At 38.7% G+C, this 27,301-nt stretch overlaps 1 protein-coding gene across 6 annotated transcripts in view; it reads left to right on the forward strand.

Annotated features, from left to right (window-relative positions):
• GRIK1 (glutamate ionotropic receptor kainate type subunit 1) overlaps window positions 1-27,301 on the forward strand; it is a 174,383-nt gene that overhangs the window by 112,056 nt on the left and 35,026 nt on the right. For 4 of the 6 annotated variants that reach the window (XM_052793922.1, XM_052793927.1, XM_052793928.1 and 1 more), the window contains exons 5-9: window positions 3,067-3,120; window positions 4,849-5,022; window positions 8,528-8,671; window positions 24,679-24,786; window positions 25,545-25,589. In XM_052793922.1, the coding sequence (XP_052649882.1) occupies window positions 3,067-3,120; window positions 4,849-5,022; window positions 8,528-8,671; window positions 24,679-24,786; window positions 25,545-25,589 (525 nt within the window). The remainder of the gene's footprint in view (window positions 1-3,066; window positions 3,121-4,848; window positions 5,023-8,527; window positions 8,672-24,678; window positions 24,787-25,544; window positions 25,590-27,301) is intronic. The other 2 variants (XM_052793924.1, XM_052793925.1) reach the window with 1 other exon arrangement.

The raw sequence follows: 27,301 nt of genomic DNA on the forward strand, positions 1-27,301 counted from the left end.
CTCTCCTATTTACACAAGTAGGAGTATCTGAGTCATTAAGGCTCGCAAGTCATTAGTGCTTTGGGGTCTTCAGCATTCCTCTTGCTTTTGATTTAACTTGTCTTCACCTCCTGTTTTTCTAATGCCATCCTCCTGAGTGGGCATTTGGTACTGTCATCACGTCTTCCTTCATTGGGAATTTTACTTAGTGACCATGTTACCCTAAACGATAAATAAGTTATTACAAAGTCTTTACAATCCATGAATAAAAAGCTCCCTATTTAGGTCAATCTGCAGATCTAACATGTCATAGCAATATCTAAGTGCTATATAACTGTTAACTAATTGCCTTAATGATTGTTAGAGGGGAGGACAACCAGTTAAGGCTGATCCCGTGACCAATGCTAAGGGAGAGGGCAGAGCTCAGTGGCAGATCAGGGCCCAGCCTGGGACAGATCCAGCATCAACTCTTATTCTTTAACCAGACAAGAACATTAGTAATGTGTGTGTGACACTTACAAGCTCTCCTCCAGCTGCCTGTAGCTGGTATCTTAAATGAGTAATCGTTAATAGAGAAAACACAAAAGCAACATGTTGATTAAGCTTTCCTGGGCTGCTGCAATACTTCTGTGGGAGAATTTCAATGAGCGTCTCTCATGGAGCCCTTCGGTGCAGGGTCCTTGGCAAATCCATGGCACCCCTCCAGCAATTGTCATCGTGAACCTGTTTCTTGGTTGTGGCAGATAACATTGCTGGCTGAACCTCGCTTTTTACATGCAACTGCCTTTAGTTTTCAGGGGTCTCGGTTCTGTTTTGTTTTCAAAGACAATCCTGTAGCATGACTTTTGAAATCGTTATTATTCACAGGTATATGTGTGTCCTGCCAGCTCTGTTTATAGCACATTACTTGGGAATCAATATTCTCATAAAAAGTTTTAATCAAAAACGTGTTCAAGAGGCAAACACTCCTCGCAGGCCACTGCCTTTGGATTTGTGAGGAAAGCAATAACAGGGCTACCTTGGGTTAACTAGCTGGATAATCAGTAGCAGTGTAGCTGCAGCAGCACAGCTAGGTAATGCTTCCCAAACATCCAGGCTACACACTTTATAATCATTCTACTTAATCTATCTGTCTAGTTAATGTAAAATTGTATTTTAAGTCATTATATGGCTTAGCATTGTCCTGGTTCTCCATTGTCTTACTATTTCTACACAGGCAGACTGCAATTTATATCTTCTGATAACAGAAGTGCAATGACATGATGTCAGCACTTCTATCTCAAGCTAGAGTTAAAACTGTAATGAATCGATAATCTGGGTATTTGGATCCTCCTATTTACATTTATTAGTATGATCTTGTGTTCATGCTAATGTAACACCATGGACCAACTGCAAAATTCCTGTGGAAGACCAAATAAATTTAGACGTACAGAGGTTTACCTGGGCTCAAACCACATTTGTATAACCTAGTGACTGGTCTGTGCTGCATATGAAGCAATTGGGTTATTTCAATACAGTTTCAGCTCAAAAGAGGCCTGCATCATAAAAATCCCAGCTGGCATCTCCTTCCCATAGCAGGGACCTTAGACACAGGAATCCAACGGCTCCAGGGAGCACAGCTGAATCCAGCCAGGTCAGCTGGGAAACACAGCACACAAAAGTTTCCATTGATGCTACCATATATCATTTTCTGTGCGTAAATAGGGAATGAACATCAGTCTCCAGGATTGCTACATTGCTCATTTCTACAGGTAATGAAATCACTCTAAGAAATGGAATAGAAGAGGATTAATAAAATAAGAAATAAAAAAGGCAATTTTGACATGTAAATTCAGTTGAGCAGTTCAATAAAATACTTGCCTTCTGGCTTGATTTTTAGTGGCTGGAAATGGATTGGTTGTTTGTGATTAACACTGAGCTGTTTTTATTGTCTGCTGCAGCTTAGAAAGTTCAGGTTCTTTCCTTTTTTTTGTGTGAGGAATTGCCATACACAATCACAGAACTGAGTTTCAGAGGCTTTTGCCATGAAAGAGAATTTTGGCAAGCCAAATCACACTATTTTTCCCTGTCTTTCAAACAGCTATTCAGGCACTGCTAAAAGTGTCCTAAAATACTGTTAATAGCAGATGCTTACATTCCTGTGATCAAGACTGAAAAACATTTAACCTTTGTCTGTGTTACTGTCATGATAATGAGTTCTTCAGTAGTTTCCTAGCTCATAATTCCTCCCCCTCTTCACAAGATCCCAGAGAGGGCAAAATGCTTGCATCATGTAATAGCGTGCATGGACGCAGCATCAAGTGTAGGTGATACTGGTCTGAAACTGCATAGCATCCTGTTATACACCATCAGAGGTGTTTTACTTAAGCATTCCCAATGATTTTTGGAAAGGGGTTGAGGGAAAAAACGCATCCCTCTAGAAGTTTCCTGCAACGTGAGGGCTGAGAAGAAAAACTTCATCCTCTTCTGCCTGCGGTGGCCAGTCAGTATGCATTTAAATGCCATCCTTACCTTGCAGACCTCCAAAAGGTCTGACTCTGGAAAATTAATCCAAACCAGAAATCCTTTCGTACCAGTTGTTTTGACAGCTTCCTGCAGACCTGCATTCCCCAGGTGGAACAAAAGGCATTTATAGAAGCTTTCTTCTTTTTGTTTTTCTTGTTTACTTCAGTGAGCACTCACCAAGTGTCTTGTTCTCACATGGTAACGCAGAATAAAAAAACCTGCACCTAAGCACTTTTCCCTACAAATTCTGTTGTCTGCTAGCAAATTCCTTTTTAACACTTCTAAACTGCAGACTAAAGAATTTCATTTTTAAAAAATCAGCTTCTTGTTATCACTAGTAATTTTTCTTGTCCTAGAATTTTTGCAATCTTTAATCTCTTTCCAGAGCAGAGGTGATAAAAACATAATTTAAATACAATAGGGTATTTTTTGCTCCTGAAGAAAAATGTAGGTTGTACTGTAATCAAGTTTTCATGACCTGTAACATATTGTTCCAGATTAACCCATGCTTTTCAAAAGACAGTGCAGTACACTGAAAGCATCCAAAGTAAAGTACATTCACCTTTTAATCTCTTTCAACAGATTCTCTCCATGGGAATGATGACTGAATACTACCACTACTTTTTTACAACACTGGTAAGGAACACTAAAGATTTGGGGGTGAATTTTCTCTGTTGCAGAAAAGACAACTAAAGATTTCCACTTTTTCTAGATCTTGGTTGCCATTATTCAAGGAAACCCTTGGAGAATGAGTACTAACACTCCTTAGTAATATCAGGACTCACAATTTTGTAAGGAAGATGTTTTGCAGTGTCTGTGGGACTGGCTAACAACTTAATACAATGAAAATTAATTGCAGTAGTGTGCTTAAGGAGGAGCCATTGGTGCAGGTGGATCAGAGTGAAACAAAATAATGAATAAATGGCTTTGCAATGGAGCCGAGGTCAAGCACTGCAGCCAGTGCTGTCCATCGCTAAAATGTTTAATTTACTTATAAAAACAAAAAATCACCTATGTATAAAATAACTTGGGAAACTTTATAGTAAAAGAAAACCCCTAAACTTTCTTTCATGGTACATATCTATGAATACTTTTTTTCAGAACATTTTTCCTATATTTTGACTTATATGCTATATATAAATATAACTCAATCCATACTTAAGGTCTATTTGCATTGTAGACTAGAAAGACAGCAAAGAACCATTATTGCTAGAACAGTCCTAGAGGGCTGGATTATATCATGTGTGTCAGCTTATTCTTTATTTCCTTTCCATATAAATTTTTATGTGGAAGTGAAAAATCATTTTGGATCCAATAGTCAATTCATTAGTCAGAAATTACTCTCTAGCTGTTTGGAACTTGAAGTAGTAGCTTGAAATAGTTCTCTTCTCTTTGAGGCCATTTTAACATAAAGAAAAATGTGAAAATTTAGGATTTACTGTGGAACTTACAGTTTTAAACAATAAAAAATACAATAAACAATCTAACATAAAATAGTAACCACCAACAACAATATGCATGAGATGGTATAGAACACATATTAGAACAAGCAGTAAGCAGTGCTGGTGGTATCTTGGCATTGTGGTATTGTAAATGTTGACATTTTGATGGCTACTGTGGTATTAAACCATGACCAACACATTTGTCATTTTACTGACCTGTCGGGATCAGTAAAAAGTTGTTTTGAAAAACAGCTTTCAGGCTTTGAGAAGCAGTTATCATATTCCCACTGTCTGATAAATACAGCTGTGGAGTGTGCCACACAATTATATCACTTAGAATATCCATTATTTTCCTGCCCTGTAAACACCAAGCACTGAAGTGCATGGACTTACTGTGCACTGGCCTGACACGTCCATCAGACATAGTGGCAGCAAGTCACCTGAAGGAGACAAGGCAGGAGAAAAATAGGCTTTATAAGTAGTAAAAGTGTATCGCTCTCGACATCTCTTGGAATTTTCCTTCCCTGAGTTGAGAAATAAGCTTGACATTGGCCAGCTAATTCCTCGTGTTGGTTTGTCAGAGCTGTAACACTGTTAGAGGACTGCTATAAATTAAAATTAGATACTGCTGTGCAGGTTGGTTGCAAAATAGTGGTGTTGTGGGGAACTGATTTTTTACGTTCCAAAAAGCAGATATGTGGTTTGTCATAAATTTCACACAAATTTGGTTTATTCAGATTTATAACTGAAGTGGTCATGACTAGGCTTTGAGGGCAAGCAGAGCATTCACAGGCCAAAAAAACCCAGCACTTGAGCTTTGGATTGAAAAATCAAATACAGTTTTGGCCTAATTGTACCTTCTGAACACTTTGCTTTAAAAATACTACATCTGGTTTTGTTTGTTTTCTTAATGGTGATTTAGGATCTATTTGCATTAGACCTGGAACCCTACAGATACAGCGGAGTAAATATGACAGGGTTTCGCCTGCTCAACATCGAGAACCCGCAAGTTTCATCTGTCATTGAGAAATGGTCAATGGAGCGTCTGCAGGCGCCACCGAAACCAGAGACTGGCCTCCTCGATGGCATGATGACAGTAAGTGAACAACCACAATGATACAGGGGCTTCTACAGCACGCTTCGAAATGCTGTTCTAGCAGATGTGAACCAATCCCATTACTGCTTTATTTCACAATGCAAATGCTAAAGCAGTATCCCCAAAACAGACTTCCTTTTACCCACTTCTTCACAGAAGTACATTTGCCCCATGAACCAATGTTGTACTCATCCGTGTGACAAACCACTCCCGGGCAGCTCTAGAGATGAGTGACAATTCTCTGTCATGATGCCATCCAGCTAACATCATTCATCTCTACTGTTGTCAAATGTATATAATGCTGCCTCATTTCTCTAATAACGTTCTGCGTGGAGTAAAGAACATAACAGGAAATAAAAACTTGCAGAGCAGGTATACAATTTATAACCTGCAGGGAAAGATATTGTACATGTGGACAGGTAATAGCATTTTTAAATTGGAAAAATGCCCTTTCTCTTAATTTCCATCATCTACAGCAACTCTGGCTTTTGAGATGTAATTTAGAGATAAATGAAAGGTATCATCAAGCCAGGAAATTAGTATTTCCTCCCTACCAGTCCCCCCAGAAGCAAAGGGAAGAATAGGAGCAATTACATGGACAGTGTGACTCCATTCAGTTTTGCAGGGTGAAGGGTTGCCATCTTTTTGCAATATAAGATAATGTATCTTATGTACTGCGTGGAGTTCGAAGTGATATGAAATAGGCTTTATCGCAGATGATTGCAGGGAAAATTTTGACACATCCTAACATCCTGAAGAGAAATGCATTCTGTATGCTATCTCTAGCATTTCAAAAAAATGTTGCTTGTTTGGGCAGTGCCATTGCGCTCACTCATATGCAAACCAGGGGAGAAAGCTGTCCCTGGGAACTTCTGATGTGAATACACAAGACCTGCTAGGGTAGCTATTCATACGTAGCTATTCACCTGCATACACCCAACTGTAAAACTAGGAAAAACAAAGTTCTTACCAGACTCATGCTCTCCTTTGTATCTCTATAATCTCTTAGTGTCCTTGATGCTCTGAAACAGCATGACCACCAAGGAAAGCACCTTCCTAGTTGGCTGTGATCATTTAAATATTCATAGCAAGTTCTGCTTATTCAGTTTGATGGAGAGCTGCAATACTGCTATATTTCATTAGACAATAAGGCTATGACAAGCTGTACAGTATAAGGAGATCAGGATTACATGTCCTATTGTTACCTCAGGATTTCTGCCTTCTGGTTCATGCTGTATTGTTTGCCCTGATGTCAGCTTGTGGGAAGTCAGCAGGGCATGACCAGGACAGTTTTGAGTTCACGTCCCACTTTATGCCCAGATTGCACACAGAGGCATAGTTGTTCTAATGAGATCTTTGAGTTTCTTTGCAATAAGTTAAATAGAATACAAAAACCAGAAAAACAAGTTCCAGGACTAACTCTTAGTCCCTTTCTTCTTATGCACAAGTACAGACATCAATATAAGGCAGTTTGCTTCAGAAAATGAGATGACCTTTTGTTCCTCTGTGCAACCCCAAGCCCTAAACCAGAAAAATATGAGGGGAGAAATAAAAGGCTAAGGGAGGTAATATAACCTCCCGGTTGCTGCACAGCAGGATGGGTCAGTAACAAGTTACACAAGCACGAGATTCAAACAGCCAAGTCTGCTGCCAACGTGCAAACACTGCGGGATGCACCATGTTATCAAGTAAAAGCATCAGTGGTCCCAGATAGGAGTGCAAAGTGAGGTGCACTGAAGCATTTTCACCAAGTATCTCCAGAGTCTCTAGGCCTGGGACACAGGCAGACAGGGACTCCAGTGCTCAAGTAAAATTCATTCCTGAATGCATGTGTCCCCAGTCTAATGTAAAAACCGATCTGAAGTCTATTAACATTGATGGGAATCTTTCCATTGATTTTGAGGGATTTTGGATCAGGCCGTTAGTCTCTGAGTCCACTTGGAACAAGTATCTGTTTTAAGTCACTTGACACTGAGAACAGCTGTTATTGTCTCCTCCTGCTTGCCTCACCATTTATAATGTTTTCAATTTGCTCTGATTGTGGGAACATTGTTTTGCGCAGATCCTGATTAGTGTGTCAAGAGCGATTCCTCATCTGCAGTATATTAAGATTAGTTGATAAATTCAGATCACATTTGATTGCCAGCAAAAACCTCCAATGCTGTAAGACTGATGCTGTTGTAATTTACTTAGGTAAATGAAACAGACAAAGAATCAAATCTATTAATTTCCCAAAGGAATTGCATGGCAAAGGAATAAAAAATGGATTACCTTTGCAGTTCATATAGATGAGTCCAGTTTCTCATCTGCAGAGTTAGTACTTGTTTTTAAGGCCCCTACTTAATTATTCAGTAGCTTTACAAGAAAGGTAAGCACTTCATTTTTATAACATCCCTGTGCATTAAGTGAAACATGGCTGTTCCCACGTCGCACAGTGAGAGCACTGAAGCACAGTGAAGGTGAAGGCGAGATTTTTCTGAAACTTCCTTATGATAAAGGGTGACAGGGTGTGCGATCTCAGTTTGAGGCTTACTGGGCATGTTTTTAAACCAATAAAGCCATTCTCAAAAGAAACACAGATGCACAACCAGCATCCAGTAATTTTAGTAATATTTAGGTGTCTAAGGGCTGTATTCATCTGTCCTGCCTCAGACAACTAGAAGTTAAATGTGTAAGTCCAACTTAACCATCAAAAAAGGCACCTCAAAATGACAGTTCACCTCTCTCTCTAAGATGGCATGGGAGGTATGGCAGGGGAACAGCCCTGGCTAAATCTCATTGGGGCCATTTCACACATTTGTGCCAAAAGCCAAAACCCTTGAGGGCAGTAGACACTTAGAGACAGTAGATAAGTGTCCAGTGGGAGACCTACCAGGTGCTCCGTGGGATTAATTTCCCTGGCAAGCAGGGCCTGCCCACCCCTTGGGGAAGAAAGCAATCCCACAAGAGCCACAAGAAGAGTGGCAATAGGGAGCCAGTAGAAGTCCCACACGGGCAGCCCTCCCACATGGCCCCATGCCATGCCACCATGCCACACCAACCTGCAGGCTGGGCAGAGACTGGCTGGAGCACCTGCATGGTGCTTTTGACTGACACACCTTGAGGTGCTGAGAGTCTTTGGCAAATCCCATGAGGAAACTATAGAAGACTGAGTACTGCAAAGTGCTTGGCCGTAAGACATGCCTGGAGGATGAGACCTGAGCTGCTGTAACACCTGAGGCTTCTTAAAACTCCTCTCCATGCCACAGAGCTACCTGTGTGCTCCTTCCTGCACTGGACACACCGACCCCTCTCTTACTGTATGTACCCAATGTAGTTTTCTTCCCAACACTCACCTGAAAATACTCTGAAATTAATTGATTTTTTTGCATCTCAGATTTCCATGGAGAGCCCAGTAGGGACCTTTTCCATAACAGTGCTCTGAGGGAACGGTTCTCAGTAGAGAAAAGCAGGGACTGGGCACAAAGATATACATTAAAGAAAGCCTTTCTGTTTTTTCATGCAGACTGAAGCAGCTCTGATGTACGATGCTGTTTACATGGTAGCAGTGGCCTCCCAGCGTGCATCCCAAATGACTGTCAGCTCCCTGCAGTGCCACAGACATAAGCCGTGGCGTTTTGGGCCCAGATTTATGAATCTGATAAAAGAGGCGAGTATAGACCATCTGCTTATGGTCAGCATAATCCTTTCTTTCTTCTTTACTGCACTGGCTTGTGTTGTTGCTCCCTGATCTTTGTCATATGCTATGCTCTGGTTTCTGGCACTTGGACGCCCAATTCCTCCTCACCTTCCTAGCAGGCAAATGTTGATTTAGATACAAAGCTGTGGCCTGTGTTCTGGTAGAGACTTTACCTGGTCTCTGAAAAAAAGAAACTGCTAAACCGTAGGTGTGATAAAATCTCAGACTAACACACCATAAGACTGCCCATATTTTTTGTTTGGTTAATGTTATGGTTATGATATTATTGTATATAACAGTTGTATATAATTTCTAAAAATATGTGGTAACTAACAACAGCCATTCTAGAAATTGAAAGAAAAGCAAGTCTGTAGCTCTGTCCTTGTTTCACCACTTAATTCCAATTGTTTTGCAGATTGTTTGATCAGTAATCAATATCCAGAAAATATTTCAGCCAGTATTTCTAAAGAAGTAAATTGCTTCATGAAGTCATGCACTATCTATCTCATAAGAATGCATCACTGAGCTAGTTTGATCCACAGATGTTCTAAAAAATACACATTTTAGCTGAAATGCCTTCACTCTTCCAAAAGTTCAGTTTTTATTATGGATTTCAAATGGAAAGTTTTCCTTTAGGGAAACGTGTGAAATGAAAATTGGAAATTATGTGGAGTTTCCAATGTATATTTCATCTTTTCCCCCAGTTTTTGTCCATGACAGTGTGATTCCTATCAAAACCACATTCATTAACATTTGTGTAGGTGGAACAGGACCTGTAGGCTGAGGTTGTGCCTCAGTAAGTGGTGGCAGCACATTGGGGCATACACCTGAATCCAGAAATATAGTAGGAGCAAACTGAAAGACAAGACATGTGGTGGTTACAGAACATGTAGAAGAGCTGTCATCACCTTCTCCAAACCTTTCTAAGTAAATTTTTTAGAATTGCCATAGGCAATATACGACATGGTGATTCACCTACACAGAAAGCATTGAAAGTTACTGAAACAGTACCCTCCACACAGGTTATTTTATGAATTTTAAGGTTTCCTTGTAAGCTTCTCTCTTTGAAAGTATAAAAAAAAGCCAAGAGTTACCCCAGTACTCAGGGACCTAACTAAAGAATTAAGGAAGCTTTGAGATACTTTCCTCACTGCAACACAATCATGGGAACATCCAGAGGAGTCACAGAAGCAGTACTGGTAAAGGTTATTTCTCTCACCCTGACATCAACCATGCTGCATCCAGCTCCCCCACTGGGGAGGAGGTGGGAAGACTGTAGCAGGAACAGTAGAAGCCAGGAGAAAATTGTCTCAGAAGTGTCTGTAATAAAGATTAACTTCTCCCTCCCTCCCTTCTAATTTGATCTAAGTGGGAACCTTTGCTCTTCTACTTCTCAACCTCAAACTAAATAAGGTAGCATTGCTACTCATGTGATTTCAGGTGCATTTTAAAATAATTATAATGAAATTGAAAGTTAGCAAAAGACTTTGTATCAGTGAACGCACCCGCATAATTATACAGTGGTGACCTACTTATTTTGGGTGATGCTAAGTATATAGCATAAGGATCCTGAATCCTAAGCCAGAAGAAGTACTTTGACCAAGACTGCCAGATGTACCTCAGCAGATGCACTTCAAAGCTTAAACAGTTAGACGGTTCACATTTATCATGTACAGCTAGCTTCTCTTGTGTGGAGTCACATATGTGAGCTAATCTGATTGTTTTGCAGATAGTGTCTTTCATGGTCAGTAAAACACCGATTTAAATACTCTCAGAGTCTTATCTTCCTGTTTCTGTTGTAACCAAAAAAAAGATGGTTTTTAAAAGTAGAGGATAAGGTTTAATAAGACAGCATTACATTTCCTGTAAAGGCTATAACAGGTGTTGGAAACTAAATAGCAAATACATTTGGACCTCCCTAGTTCATGTTAGGAACTGGTTTGCTCAACAAGGATAGATGAACTTTATAAATCAGGAATCAAGTGAATAGGTATGGAGAAAAAAAGTCAAGCAGAATGATAGTTTGGGCCCACATAAATACAATTTACTATTTTGTGATATCGTACTCACAGTCTGTGAAGGCATTTTACAGACTGGTCTGAAGACAAATATTCTGTACTGCAGTCTAAATAAACAACTTTCAGACAAAGAGGTTGCCTGCAATGAGTCGATGAGTCGTGCAGGTGCTAGAGCTTAGAAAGTACTTCAGTGGCTCCATGGTGGGCTTTTGCACTGTGCTTTAGATAGAACTGGTGATAAGAACTGCAGTCATCTCATTTGCTTTGTGGGCCAATGCTGTAAAACACCAGGCTGATGGTAATAGAAAGGACCTCAGAACCTGCCTGGAGGTGAGCAGAGGTTGAGGTGGAAAGCCTCTGACTTGTATAGCAGCTCATAGGGTGCTTCTCTCTTCACTCAGCAGATGGCAAAATAATTTTTTTCAGCCTGTCACTGTCCTGTTGGGAAGTCAAGGTTCAGGCCACATCTGGTCCTCAGGTATACACACAAGTTAGCTTCTTCCTGAAAGCAACAGGAAAGTGGACATCCTAGGGCAAAATACTGCCTTTTGATTCATGCTGATCTGAATGCACGCGCATTGGAGTCAGTTTCTGAATTTTCAGAGTACACGAAAACAAAGGATGGCTAGTTTAATGTGAGAATACTCCTCTCTCGACCTTAGGATGTCAGGCAAGTGTATCAGGTAACAGCAGCAGCAGATCTACTGCCTATTTTTCTTAATGAACACGACTTGAAGTGCTACCAGCAAGACTATAGGAGAAAAGCACTAACAAAAATGTCTGAGGCTATGGAATAATCAATCACAGCAATAAAAAGAGTAATCTGCTATGCTCTAAAGATCTCAAAAGCTAATGCTGATTGTAGGAAGCATTTGGAAATTTGCAGAGAAAAGCAAACCTGACCAAAGCCTCCCAGCCCTGAGAATGGCTTTGAGGTCAGAGGTGTCATCAGCTAGTTCCTGCGAAGGAGGATATTACATAAAATACACCGTCTGGGATCAAGAGTCTTCTACAATAGCTCATTAAGATCTTTTTAATGAAACGTAAATCCTTGTCAGAAGCTTTTGTCTCTCAGTGACCTAATGTCATTCATATCTAAATGATATTTTAATCTTTTAGCCTGTATAGAAGCATTTGCAGAGAGTACATCTTACCTGTGCCCAGAAAGGAAAAGGAGGTCATCATCTCTCTTCAGAGAGGGAATAGAGAGAGAAAGAAAGATTCCACCTTTCCTAAAAGGAAAATGTGTGTAAACATGAAGCAGGTGTTTATAATTGAATGATCAAATTCCCTGGTCATATGCCCTTTAAAGCATAAGATAAGCCCCAAAATAATGATTGTCTGTTTGTCGTGGTTTAACCCCAGCCAGCAACTAAACACCACGCAGCCGCTCACTCACTCCCCCCCACCCAGTGGGATAGGGGAGAAAATCAGGAAAAGAAGCAAAACCCGTGGGTTGAGATAAGAACGGTTTAATAGAACAGAAAAGAAGAAACTAATAATGATAATGACAACACTAATAAAATGACAACAGTAATAATGAAAGGATTGGAATGTACAAATGATGCGCAGTGCAATTGCTCACCACGCGCCGATCGACACCCGGCCAGTCCCCCGAGCGGCGATTCCCCTGCCACCCCTTCCCCGTTCCTATACTAGATGGGACGTCACATGGTATGGAATACCCCGTTGGCCACTTTGGGTCAGGTGCCCTGGCTGTGTCCTGTGCCAACTTCTTGTGCCCCTCCAGCTTTCTCGCTGGCTGGGCATGAGAAGCTGAAAAATCCTTGACATTAGTCTAAACACTACTGAGCAACAACTGAAAACATCAGTGTTATCAACATTCTTCTCATACTGAACTCAAAACATAGCACTGTACCAGCTACTAGGAAGACAGTTAACTCTATCCCAGCTGAAACCAGGACAGTATCCACCCCTTATTCTATACCATTGACGTCATGCTCAGTTCCCATAACTTTAGTTACATCCTGATCAATCATCATCACCTTTCCATCCCAGGACACTGTTATTCAATTATCATCTAAACCAATGTGAGCTCCCCTCACTCAAATCCAGTAACAATTAAAGAACGACTACATAGTGAAGTATTTCAGAAGATAGAGATGCAGACTTTATCTCAAGTGACTTTATTAAATCCCCTCAAACAAAATCACACACACAAATCTCAAAGATTAAAAGAAATCTGAAGCATTTACATCTACATTTCAATTTATTTCAGCCTTCCTTTTGTGGCGTGGCATTAAAAGCTCTCAAGAATCCCCTGAGCTAAACCAATTCTTTGTGTAGGCTAAGGTAATGACCACAGAAAGCAACAAGATCTTGAAGGTCTTTTCCAACCGAAATGATTCTATGATTCTATGATTCTATATGATAAGTGGACTTGGTCATTTAGGCACTACCATGTCCATAAAACTTTCAAGCCTCTGTCTCAACTTATTTGTAACAATTCTTCTGAGTGAAGATTTCCCAATTAGACTGGAAAGCCAACTTCGTTCAAATGCCTTCAAGCTCAAGAAACTCTTTCCTTAGAATTTATAAAGGGTTTTCCATCCCTCCACTAGCTGATTCTCGTTTCTACAAGTAATAAGTGGTATGCCTCATAGAATGTCTCCAGCCTGTAACAAAGACAAGGATTAGTAAATCAAGTCCCTTAAGAAGCCTGCTTGAATTCTCACATCATTTTTCATTGTTAAAGATTAAAATGAGACCTGAATTTAGCTTATTTGTATACAGGAAGAGTACTGTAAATGTTGAACACATTCTACAGTTTTTAAAACACCTAGCACTGTGTGACTCTGGTCTGTGGATGACACTGCTTCAAGAGTAAAATTAATAAAAAAAAAAGACATATCCAGTCCTTCCCTGTACAAGAGGACAACAACTGACTCAGCATCAAGAAATGAAATTATGCAGCAAGGCCATCTTTATTATCTTAGGTTGTTATTTTGCCTGCTTTTTGAAACCATGATGATAATTCATAGTGTGGTACTCTGTGTTTTGATTACATTGGCTATAAATGTTTTTATTTCATCTTTCTTCTTTACAAAAAGAAAAGAAAAAAACCCCACCCTTATCCAATATACAGAAGAATGTAACTCCTGGAATCTTTTCTTCCAAACTCAAGGCATTTAAGCAAATAATAGTCTTGCTCTGTACAGAAAGAGGCCTCTCCATCAGCATAATTGGAAGACAGAGAAACAGGGAGGCATTATAATTTCCAGTCACCACAAAAAGAGCTGGGAAGACCTGCACCACAGGAAAAAAGTCTTGACAATCCTCTGAGTTGAACCAGTTCTTCCTGTAAACTAATGACCACAGAAAGCAACAAGACGGGTGGACTTGGTCAGACAGGGACTACTATGACTGCATATCTTTCAAGCCTCTGGCTCAACTTATTTATAATAATTCTTCTGAGTGAAGATGATTTAGTGTGTTAGTCACTTGCTAACCCATACCTGCCCCCAAAACCAGCTGCATGTCTGCCTCACCTGTGCTGAGTGTACAAATGATCTAGAAACTCCTGCCTGTCCTGAGGTATCTGCTACATACAAGCTTGTTCCAGACCTGGCTGATCTACAATAAGAAAGTAGTAGGTTTCTCTGTTTTCTCACATTTTTGGTGCTGTTTTGCAGCTCTCGGATATTGGTTTTTTTCAGCAAATAAATATTTAAAAGTTTATATCCTTTAAATGTCTGAACTGTTTGACATAAACCCAGCACTTCAGATGGATGACAAGTTCCTACTCTCTCATTCTGATCCACCAGTGCAGGTAAGATCCCACCAGTTAGTTTTTCTCTTGGCACAGAGGAGGCAAGCAACCTTCCTCAGGACTGCTAGATTTCCTGGGAAGCTCCAGTGCAAGGAACAGAAGACAGAATTATTGAGTTGACAATGGCACGACCACATCCAGATTGATTTTGTCCAAATTTGATGAGCTGACTAACATTTTGAGAAAGGGACAGGAATGCACAAAGTCTTGATTAAGTGGTATGAAATCACAGGATGTAATTTTCAGGGGATTCTTGATAATAACTAACTAAATCTAAACCAAACATAGAACATCATTGGAAGAAGAGAGAACTGAAGATTTTTCATTACAGAAAAAGTACAAATTCAAAATAAGACAGAAGGGAAAGCAATCCATCTGGGGAGATATTCATCAATTCTTTCAGGTTAAAAATGGCAGCATCTCCAAACAAAGGAGCACAAAACATCTTGCAAGAGAACAGAACATTTCTTTTGTTTCATGGTCTTTTATTACTACCAAAGTCAACATGTAAGAGTATTTTCATGGGACTAAAAATTTACAGAATGAAACAAAAAAAAGAAGTGAGCAGTACAAGATTCTGGATGTTAGAAGACCCAAGAACTCACCATCTCCCCTGCTGTCTGAGGAAGGATCTGTGTGTCAGTCACCCAATGTATCTGCTGCACAGAAATCTCTATGCACATGACTGAGGAAAGATGACAATATTTCAGCTCCAAAACATAAAATAGCATCTCTTCTGCTGCATCTTTGTCATTGTGTTTTAGTGTTGAGTCAATTACAGCATCTATGGATACTGTCTGCAGTTATTCCCTGGGCTCTGATGCTGCAAAATTTAGTTAATTCAAAGAAAAGCAGTTATTTACTTTAGTAGGACTTCTCTCACCAGATAATTTGATATTAGGATTTGATCCACCCTCATTAAAACAAACATTTTTCTTTGTTTTACTTTTTAAAAACAAACATTTTTCTTTGTTTTACTTTTTAAAAACTTACTTCTTATTCATGAAATAATGGATACATTTCTGGTATAAGTCTATAACTGTCTGTTACTTTGAACTGAAAACTCTTAATTAAAAGAGCAAACAAAACAACTGCTAGACTTGCATCCCATTATGATTTATTAAGAAATAAAGGTCAGCTTTCCAAGAAGATAATGTATGGCTAAGGTTAATGCCAATAGGGATTCCTATTCTGAAATCAAATTTCAAGTGGAAAATCACTTAATTTATGGAATGATCTATGCAGAGATTGCAAAATAATGGTCCTAGAACTTGCATACTAAGAATAAATACATACTGAATTGATAAAAAATTACCTGCAAGGTTCTAATACTATGATAACTAAAATCAAAACAAGAAATCTGACAAAAATATTATATATATTTTCTTCCATTCCATTTTCACTTTCTTAAATATTACCTGGAAAGTAGATTTGTTTATAAAAAAATGAGCAAGAATTACTATAAAGTGATTTTATCTGAATATATGGAGGATATTTTGATATTTGCTACACAAAACCTTTTTTCAGAACATATTTTATATGTCCTGGGCTACTAAAAGTGCTCATCATTTACTGCACACTGATATTTTGATTTAAGTGTTAGTGCATGGCCTACGTGGGATGATACTTATTTGTATTGGAAAAGCTCCCAGGAGCCCTAGTCACATCACCATTGAGCCACTCACTGTGCACAGTCTTTGCTGCAAAGAGCTTACAAGATAACTGTTAAATGCAGATAATTTATGTTTTGGAGCAGTGTACTCCCATTGAAACAATCTGTTCCTCAACCACACAGCCTCCTACTCACTCATTCACAGATTTGCCAGCACTTGGGTCCCATTATCTTAGGTGGAAATGATACAGTGAAGCACCACATGAAGCCCTGACAGGCCTCTTGTAATCCATGTTGTTCAAGGGGTCAATGTCACTGTAATAGGACAACAGCTCATTTGGGGAGAACATTTCCCACTCAGGATGATGGGTGGGAATGCCAGAGCTTTGGCTTTGGCTCTGCCACGGACTCTATGCAGCCATGAGCAAATCACTTCAGGACAGCTCCAAAACCTGTGCCATGGTTACCTGACAAGGCAAAACTGGTCATTGCTTGGTAGGCACTTCCAACATGCTGATATGATCAGGCTGTTCACCATCCATGCTTGTAGGTACCACATCACTCTAAAACAAAAGCAGTAGGACCTGAAATCTAGGTGAAGAAGTCCTGTAGCTGGAAATGCTGTGATTCCCCTCTGTAAAAGACGGATGACAGCTTTTGTGTAGTTAGTGTATTTAGTCTGTTAGCTGTGTGGAACAGGATTTCTCTACATACTGTCTCACCTATGCAAGCGGTATCTCTTACAATGGGATCCCAATCCCCATTAACGCAGTAGTGTAAATTTATGGTTTCCAAGTTCATAGTCAACAGTAATCCCACCCAGACACTTCAGTGACAGTCATGTTCATGCATGGTAAGATAGATTCTGCTCTTACTAGGAAGAATAACTGGCAAAGTTTGACCTTCCCTTCTGATTCTCCACGCCCACTCCTTCATCTCTGGTATTGATATAAAGCAATCTGGTAGGTGTAAGCTTTACAGAAACTCAAAAGCTTTTCAAACATATGCTCTGAAATGAATTCACCTAAGCCGTCATCCTCAAGTATTCAGGGTTCATTTGTCAAATTTGTCACACCAAAAACCTTTCATATCGCTACCCCTGAATGTCATTAAGCTCAGCCACTGCTCTGGAAATGAGTGTTCTTGAGTGGCTCACAGAACAGCCTGTGACTTTCCTCAGAAATCCCCCTTCTCTATTTACCCACCATTTCTCTCTTGTTTCAAGGCAGGGGTGTTCTCAGTCTTATAACAGCTGCCTAGACACCTTCCTAAGAACAAGCCTCCCTCACACCTTCTCTTTTCCATTCCGGTGCTGCTTAGTAAAAGCCTAGGACTGGAACAGTCCTGGACCTCTTCTGAGTACAGAGACTATGAAGCATCATGATTTTCAGTGGGGTAGATAAAACCCTGTAATGGTGAATGCTGAAATTCTTTTTATTACATCTGTTATGCTAGATTTGGACCAGGATAATGGAAAAGTCATACCCTAACTCACTATATTCCATAATCCTTGAGGATCTCTTTTAATAAGAGGATTAATTGTAAGAGCTGATAAGTTGATGTGTAGCTCAGAGCACATTATGATTTCCACTGTAACTAGAAGCAGTATCTCTATCACTTAAATCTATCAACTATCTCTGCAACTCTAATAAAGCAGGAGCTTTCTCTTCCAAAAGGAAAGAAAACCAAAGGAAAATTAAAGTAATCTTTTCCTTAGTCATTACCATTTTGGTTAGTATACAGTGGTAATGTTATTTACGGTGTTGCAAGATTTTGTTGTAGAAAAGTGATCTATGGTATTCTAGGCATGTGGCCACAGTAGGTTTAGGTATGCCTATGTTTTATAAATTTTTCAGATATCTGATTTTGTAGTCAAGAAGCAAAAGTCTGGAGTGGGGAAAAAACCAAACCAAAACAAAACATGAGAAAAAGAGCTCACTCGCTGCCTTGTCCCTTGCCATCAAGCAACATAATTGATGTCCTCTGTATATGTGCTTTAATCATTGTCCATAATGCTGTAACCATCAGAGTTCTGCTCTGTTAATAAGTCTAAGACCCCATGCAGGAGATACATCACCCGCCTCTGCATTTGGATGTCAGTGAGCACCACGGCCCTCATCAGAAATTTTGGATTATCAGTTCAAAACTAAAGTAGTTGTTCACCTTCTTTATAAGCAGGTAATGCTGACTAAACAGAACAGGTCTGTCACTCTTGTACACCTGATATGCCATTTGAGATCCCCATATGTACTCATCTGCCACCTTTTCTTAAAAGCTGAAGGATGCCGTACCTGAAGTGGCATGGAGACACTAGCACTTGTGGAGGTTGCTTTGCTGTCATTCACTCTAGGTTGCTAACATTTAGCTGAAGTAAAATGTTCTAGTGAGATGGTGGCTAAAGGAAATTATAATGTAAAGTCTCTCTTCAGGACAAGACTGGTTTCCTTTCAAGTTGCTCATTTTGGTAGACCAGCATAGAAGCGGAAGGAATGTCCTAATCTCAGTCCAAACACATAATGCATTCATTTTAGAAGATCTATAGATCCAAAAAGACTATGATGTTAGCATGTTTCTGCCACTGTGCAATGGTAAATGAGCAAACATAATTTGGGAAGTTGAATACTAATGCTTCCTGAATTCCAGGTCAGATGATTGCCAATAATTTTTTTCTATTGTTTCATTCATCATTAAAAAAAGAAAGAAAAACAATGGCATGATGGTGGTGTAAGTAAGTTAATACCTTTTACTTCACAACTGTGGTTAATTAGAATTACACATTAAATCAATAACTGATGTTCAGTTTTGCCTAGTAAATTCTGACAATAAATAAACAGATTATAACACCAAGAATTAAAAATACAAATATACTTGGCCTATATATCCATCATAAAAAGAAAAGAAAGAAAAAAATCAGCCCAATTACTTGCCTTTATAGGTTACCTTTAACATGCCTGGGAAAGCAACCTACCAAAGGTCAAGATAATCCCAAGATAATGACAAAACTGAGTAGACAGGAAAATGTTCTTATCTTCGATTAGACTTCACTCTAGCTTCTGAATGTACTTCTCCCATACTGAAGAGTCCAGCTAACCAATTTCTGTTCCAAGCTCCCATTAAATCTGAAGAAAAACTCTGCTGATTGCATGCCTTTAGGATAAGGTTTCAAAATGTTCAAGTTACACATAAAGAGCAAGAGAAAGAAAAAAAAACAGAGAGAAATAAAAAATGCAGAGACTGTTTTACAAAATAAATAACTAAATATGGCCCATCATCTACTTTGGGAATTTCTCAAGTCAATTGCAGTAGGGGTTTTTTTGTGTCCCAACATGCATTTGTAAGGCTTTTGAATGAAGATGACTGTCATTTAGCATTGCACTTACTTACATCCAATAATAGTCTTCACACAAGATGTTGTTTATCATCAGTTTATGATACTTTAATATTAAACAATAATTCAGGCTTCAGTGGCAGATGCAAAGTGTCTGAATATCTTGCACAAAGTCAGGCTTGAACTTGGTATTGTGCAGGGTTTTGGAGCTGAACAATAGAACAGTTCATTTTCTGCCACAATACTGTGCTAAAATAGCTTTTCTTCTTGGCTTTTCACTCAGAAGTTTTATCAACTCCTTTTGTCTATATATTTTAAAAATTTGTTAAGAGTTATGACAGTTTCTCCTTATACTGTTTAAAGCAGATTCAATATGTACACATATTTTGTAAGTGATATAGTCACAATTTTTTTGCATTTGGGGGTGCATATTTGTGTCTCAGATGTTTTCTTCTAACATTAGCTCTGACACGTTCAAAATGGGTCGGTCATTTTTTGAACATTGGGAACAATACAAGGTTAAAACTTGACTTTGAAACTCTAAAGAGATTGCTTGATTAATTACAAGTGGAGGTCTAAAGAACAGGTTCAGAAAAACTGTTTTATTTCACAGGTTATTGGAATAAGTGGAATATCAGTAGAAGAGCAGAAATGTCTGCACATTATGAAACATTATTAAACATAATAGTTTAAAAAGTTAAAATCAGATTATGCCTTTGCATTTTTGAATTGCCAGGGCACTTTGAACACTTTAAAAAGGACCTTGAAAAATTTAAAGTTTTGTAATCTGAAACATGGCTATCCAGTATCTGTCACTGCGACACTGGACTCAAAAAGAGAAAATACACCATAGGCAGATAAACAGTTAACTAAAATATTTGGATAAACTTATATTGAGTAAGAAAAAACAAATACATAATAAAACCATAATCAATTTGTCTCATAAAGATTGACACTTTTGTATGCCATAGCACAATACAGTATCTACAAAATTGGCTATATCCCATTGAGTCTATATCATAAAGCTGAATATTTACTCAGTCAATGCAGTATATATACTGTGCATTATGATTTCTTGATCTAGTTATATCTTGCTAATACAAATCTGGAAATACAAGTGAGGTCTGGTAGAGACAAAAGAAACAGAATATGAAACATACCTGTTGTTTTACCTTAATAAGTCTGGTAGCAGCTGAACTAATCGATTCTGTGATTAAACTGTTGATTGGTCTTGGCTGAAACTAAGGCTGCTATAGTAATTGATTCAAGATGATGAAGTGGAAATTGGTATAAAGACCCTATGATGGTCGTGTGAGCTGATAGCAAACTTCTGGAGTGTTAGCTCTTAGAAGCTGTCAGCTTCATTTTCTAGTTGTTATAATTTTCCATCAATATATTTATATGTAAACCAATATTGTAATTTGAATATTTAATGCCAGATTTCAGTTTGTAGTTTACCCACAATCTTAATTTTTTAAAGTAGTAAAAATAGAGAGCTTCACAGTTTTAATTAGGTTGCTTTGGATATTTTTGTCATGTCAGGTACCTGACAGCCTTCAGAGATGACTGAAGACTTATCTGTAATCTGTTCTATCTACTACCTTTTCAACGCTTAGTAAGAAAGGGTCTGAGTAGCTGCTGGTCCTGTATGGTTTGCTTCTCAACTACCAGTTGAAACCAACATATTGGGTTAATTCCCCATTTTGTTTAATAAACAGGAGAAAGTTATCAAATGTTTACAACTTACTTAGAAGTAGGAGCAATAATTATCTGATAAAACACGGTATTGAAGAATGTGAGACTTTATTTTGAACCTCAGACGAACACTGTGTTGCCCTACTGCTGCAAACCAAACTCACGAAAGAACAGCATTTCCTCATGGTTCTGTTGTCAGAGGCCGCCTGCAACCTTGGATAAATGAGATCTAAGACAAGCAAAGGACCTTACAAACAGAAGCCACTGAAAATCACATTTTTTAATTAAGCTTCAAGCTCTACTCAAAATTATACAAACAAAATCGAAAATACATTCTTTCCCTAAGAGCTTCAAATTGTGCCCTTAGTTTCTCTAATATTAAAGCAAGGACAGAGTGCAAAAAAGCAATTTCTTTTGATGAATTACATGATTAGGTTCTGATTCAACTTTTATTATATCCTGTAACATTTAACACAAGTGTCACTAGAAACATTAAAATTGCTATAAATGTTGCATATAAAAGCATGAAATCTCATTGCTGTGTTAGAGTCACGTGGTTTCTGACTATTCACAAATTTCTGCTTCATTTCTGTTCATTAATTGCATTTAAGAACTGTGCAACTGCTGCCTATTCTGTTTGCCTGTACACGGCGCCCAGTAGGCACTCGCATCCTTGATTTACCTGACAGGCATCTAGAAGTGGTGGTACACAGCTATGATTTCGGAGCAATGGTACTTTTCACTGTCTCTGCATGCAGCAGGCCATTGTGCTTTAGGACTCAAATCATATTAAAAGCTTGGAAGTTTTACCACAGATTTCAGAAGGCCTGGGGTGGACCATAGGTTCCTAGCTCATCCCTCGCTTTGTTTCTTAAGGAAAATTTTTGTTTCTGATCAGGAAAGAAACATCACCTGTCTGTCTAGACATGCTGCACACACAGGAGCCACAACTGTCTTGAAGTCAGAAATAAAATTATACTCATTGGACTCAAACCCAAATGTTTTATTTTTATTTAGAACAAATAAAACAAATCAAATAAAAATCAGAAATTAAACTTAGAATTCAAATGGTATTTGAAGTGTGTGCCTCACAATTAGGGTCTGAAAAATCCCTTCAACATTTAAGTTTAACTATTCTGAGAAATACTCCCTGACTCCTGTTTATAATTTAAGTCACTTTGGGGTCATTATTAGATGGTCTAAGTGGGACTTAAGTTAGACAAAGGCTATATGCACTTCTCTGCTACCTTGAAATTTAGGCATACACCTATGCATCTTGTAACGTCTTTTCCTACCTTTTTTTTTTAGTGTAGGGGTAGAAGGACCAATGCCTATTGAGCTAGCATTCCACCATGTAAATCTTTTTTACAGGAATGGAGATGTAGACTCCTGATACCATTTCCAAAAATAACATATTAGTTCCTTTATTCAAGATCATATCACATTAGCAGAGAAGCTGAGCATCTGATATATAATCAATAAATGTGAGAATTTCACAGAAGCAAATTGCCCTCTGAGGAGGAATTGATCTCTAAAGATCATATTTTTTAAAATGTTCCATCTTTATGAATAAGAGATGGAGGTCATGTCAGAGTAATAAAAAGACAGACTGGAAAAGAGATATTATGTAATGAAATGCATTCGTATGTGTCTCCTCCTGCTATCTTAATTATATCAGCATACAAAACCACAAGCATTTCACTGTTTACAGCTGAGATTTTTGTATGTTCCTGTGTCATTAAGATGGAAAGTCTCATATCAAGTTTGTTGCATTTGTGCCTGTCCATTCTTATTTTACTTAAGCATGCTTAAAAATCCGTCTATATTTTCACAAAATTCTAGATGCACCAGATTTGTCTGAGACACATGGTGATAACACCCCAGCATCTGAGATTAAGTCCTGCAGATTCAGAGCTAGAATTTAGATTTAACAGAAAGGGGAGACACCATTCTGTAAGTCTGCTGATTTTTAATGCAGCTTTCCTTATGTCATCCGTCTACAACAAATTAAATGAAGCAAATAACAATGTGCAGTAGAAAAGCTTGTAATTTAAGAATTATACACACATGAAGAAACTATGCCATCATTTATCATCAGCCTTTCTTGTGTCTTTGAAGAATTTAATCTAATGTGGGAGCTCCCAAAAATAGATTATAAAAACCATCTGCAGTTTGAAATCCATCAAATACTTTCTTTTATAGATAAGCTTCAGCTTTGGGGACAAAATGGGGCCTATATGTGAGACAGATAAATCTCATTTAAAAGAAAGTGAGCTTGCTGGGAAGCTTACAAGATACAGAAAACTTAAATTGTGGAGAAGGTTAGTTCTGGACATTGATCCTGCTGTACCGAAGAAGCATTCCCCAGCACAGGGAATCATCATGGCTATACAGACTGATGTACAAAGTCTACTGCTTTAACTTACTCCTGATGCTAACGTTTAAAACAACAGAAATGTGATTTCACTTAATTAGAACAGTAAAATTCTTGGACCAAAACCAATCCTATGCAACTTGTGTGCTGTACTTCAAACGCATATGTAAGACTTGCATGTACCTTATACTACAAAGTTTTTATTAGGTCTCTGTGACTGGGTGAATTTTTCCTGAAAGCCTGCTTTTAGAGCCATCATCATCGTGCCATCAACACCTGTGAGCACAGGCAGTGGCAGTGCTCTTATTAGGAATGATACATCTTGTTTGCTTACTTGGGAACTTGTGTTTTCTTCCTTGGCGATGCAAACTGAATAGCGATTAATGAAACAATTCAACAAAGTCCAGGACATTAGGAGTCCAGTGCTGGTGGGGGATATTTAACCACAACCTGTCCAAGAAATCAAGCAAGAATGACAAAAGCCCTTCTTTTGTTTATCTCTTCCTGGAAAAATCTGCATTTCTGAGCCTTGAGTAGCAGAGGCAGTGTCTAGGAAATGCACAACTAAAGTGTTGAGAAAGCTTTGGTGATTTGGGATAGTTAGCTACCTTCCCTCATTAAGGACCTTCCGGGGATTCCCATTCAGCACTGACTGCCATTTTTTACCCATTTGTCCTGGAGAACTTAAAAGGTCCTGGGCTCGGGTAAAGAGGATCACTCCAGCAAGGCTGGTAGATTTAGGCTGTTGTATTCCAATTTTCAGACCCAAAGCTTGGACGAAGCAGACTCCTTTTTTAATTTCTTAGTGAATTCTTATGCAGTGCAAAGCTGCCCTGTCTTTGGGGATGTGTAATACATATTTTATTCTCTCTTCAGTATATCTTTTTTTTTTATACAGTATTAGACATATGTAAATCAATATATATAAACTGTCAGAAACTTGTGCCTGATTGTAAAATACCAAACATATTGAAGAGAAACTAAATAACAAAAAAAGTTGAAGAAAGTGTTTTTTAATCAAAGTAACAAAGCCGCATATGTTTAAAAAACTACTTGGAAGTTATTCAATGCCACGGTTAATTTAAAATACAATATTTGTTATGGCTTCAGAGTAGTTCCTACTAATCATTACAGGGAAGAGTGTTTTTCTGTTCACACAGGCACGGTGGGATGGCCTGACAGGGCGCATAACCTTCAACAAAACAGACGGCTTACGGAAGGATTTTGATTTGGACATTATTAGCCTCAAGGAGGAAGGAACAGAAAAGGTAACCAGATCTTTCGTAAAACAATGACGAAAAGCCAATTTGACAGGGGCGTAGGAAAGTCCATTCTCCTCAGCTTGAATCTCCTGTGCTTGGGGTAAAAAACACTATTCTCGAGATTATTTGAGTCAAAGTTAAAACAGAGCTGCTAAGATTGTTTTATTATTTTATAACACATACCTTGCATTTTGAGGTATGGAATAGGAATTTGGGACTGACAATAATTATCTGGATGGAAATAATTATTTTAAGTGCACATTATCTTCAGTTATTGCAGCTGGAACTTGGTGTGGTAAATTCATATATAGATAGATAGATAAAACCTAGACTTATCTTACATGTACTGCTTTTAATAAATGTGACATGAGGGAGAGGAAAGAAGTTGCTTGAGTAATAACCTCAACAAGAGTTGAGATGTTAAAAATTCTTCATGATTTTGAGACTAGATTAGTTCTTCTTCCCTTGCCCCAGCCCTCAGCCAGCAAACATGGGCTCCTGACGGGCACCGCAGGGCTTCCTCCACTGCCACCTGGGAGGTGGTTGCTATGGGTGTCCAAAACTCCCTAACACAGGTAACACCACCAGCTCATGTCAGCTGGAGACAGCGTTGTCCCTTGCTCTGCGTACACTGGCTTGAGTCTGAATGATAATTGCTGAAGGGATAATTGAGACTTTAAATGTAATGGGTCCCACACAGCTCTCCAGACTGGTTCTCTTTTCATTTTTAATGAAGCATTCTGTTTATTTTTCTCTATACCAAGGCTGCTGGCGAGGTTTCTAATCATTTATATAAAGTGTGGAAGAAGGTTTGTACACAGACAGGTGATGCAAAAAACCTTTGGGCTGGGTCTTCAGACTCATCCTTTGGGTTTTGATAGTTACTTTCATATTGCAGTTTAGAGACAACAGTCTACCTGAGAGTATGAATTTTTCTGGTAGAGTAAGTTTCATTCCAACTTGAGACACTGTAATTCCAAACAGTAAAAAGATCTTGGCAGGATTCAGCTTTTTCACCAAAATCTTTTTTTTAATTATTATTTTATTTATAGGGAGCCATGCTTTTCCCCTCTTTAAGGAGAGGCTCTTGGCTGCAGCAAAAGCAGTCCTTTTCTCAGCTCTTATCCTTCCTGATTCACCTAAGATTCACCATGAGTGGTAAATGTACACCATTTCGAACGTGTATTAGCATCAGCAACAAGGACTGTTTTAACTTGCAGGTTGGGGTTTTTTTGCCTCCCACAAAATGCATACTGTGCAGGCAACATTCAAGCATTGTAGACTCAAAATTTTGACGAGTGTGTTATTAGCTCCTTAGAGAAAATAATATAGATGATTAAGTGCGTGCTGTCATTCACTAACATACTGAAATTGTAAGCTTGTTCATAAAAGAACTAAATTACCCCAGGAATCTCATCCCTCTTTTAATGTAAGGTGCCTCTGCCTGGTGGAAGAGGCACCAAAGTGGGAGTCAGAGATCATCTCCATGCGCTGCTACCCACTGGAGGTACAACCCACAGTTGCTATTCTGTAAGGAGAAGATAACAACTGCATTCACCACTTTTAAAGTGTTCTGGAGTCACAAGATAAAAATTTCTTACAACAATTAGAATTATATTTTGTACATATTTCACACAGATCTTATTATTTCCAACCTCTCCCACATACACAGTTAAGAAAGGTTTTGGCTTTGTGTTGTTTTGGGAGGGATTTTAATGCTACAGAGTAGACCAGTATAAAGCTTCCTGTAGCACTCTTTTCATGTTCTTATAAAACACATACTTAATAACCTTGTTTTAATCTTCAGTGAATCAGGCTAAGACGCAAAGGCCCCCATTTCCCTCATTACTGGTGAATAGATCATCCTACCTGACATGCAGAATGCTATTGAACCAATCATCTCGCTTTTGACTCTAGGCATTTCATGTTATGCTGAATTGATTTAAACCAAATTACAATTGGTTCAGAGCACAGGCTTGCTGAGAAGGGCATATGACACCTCTCAAACTTGTCACTAAACTGCAATAAATCCCCCAGATTCACCATAGTGATGTACTACCTTGACCTCATTCTTCCAGTGCCCCTCCGACCTCCTCCATCGCTCTAATCAAGGTTGACCTGCAGTGTCATTCTTTTATCCAGATGTAGAGTGGGCTCCTGGTGTATTTTGTATGCACTGTGACTGTGTCACTCCATGTTCTTCATGGTTGTTCTCCTCTTCCCTGCTGCCAGCCAATAAAAGCACATCAAGTCAGTAACAACGAGCAGAACGGCTTTTGATTCACTCAGCCACCCTGATGCAAATTCAAGAACACTGGGTATTTACTATATTCCTGGCATATGCTATCATAATATCCAACATTTTATTTCCTGTGTACTTTCCAGATCAGTTTCCCAACCTGATCTGGTTTTGGAAACAAAGGGAATGACTGATAAATGCTTGAAAAAATAATTTTAAAAAATGGCATGACTATTCCCATTAAGCATACTTTGGAAAAAAGTTTGTGAAAGGAAAAAGCAA

Source organism: Harpia harpyja, chromosome 8, assembly GCF_026419915.1.
Source record: "Harpia harpyja isolate bHarHar1 chromosome 8, bHarHar1 primary haplotype, whole genome shotgun sequence".
In the NCBI taxonomy this organism is placed as follows: domain Eukaryota; kingdom Metazoa; phylum Chordata; class Aves; order Accipitriformes; family Accipitridae; genus Harpia; species Harpia harpyja.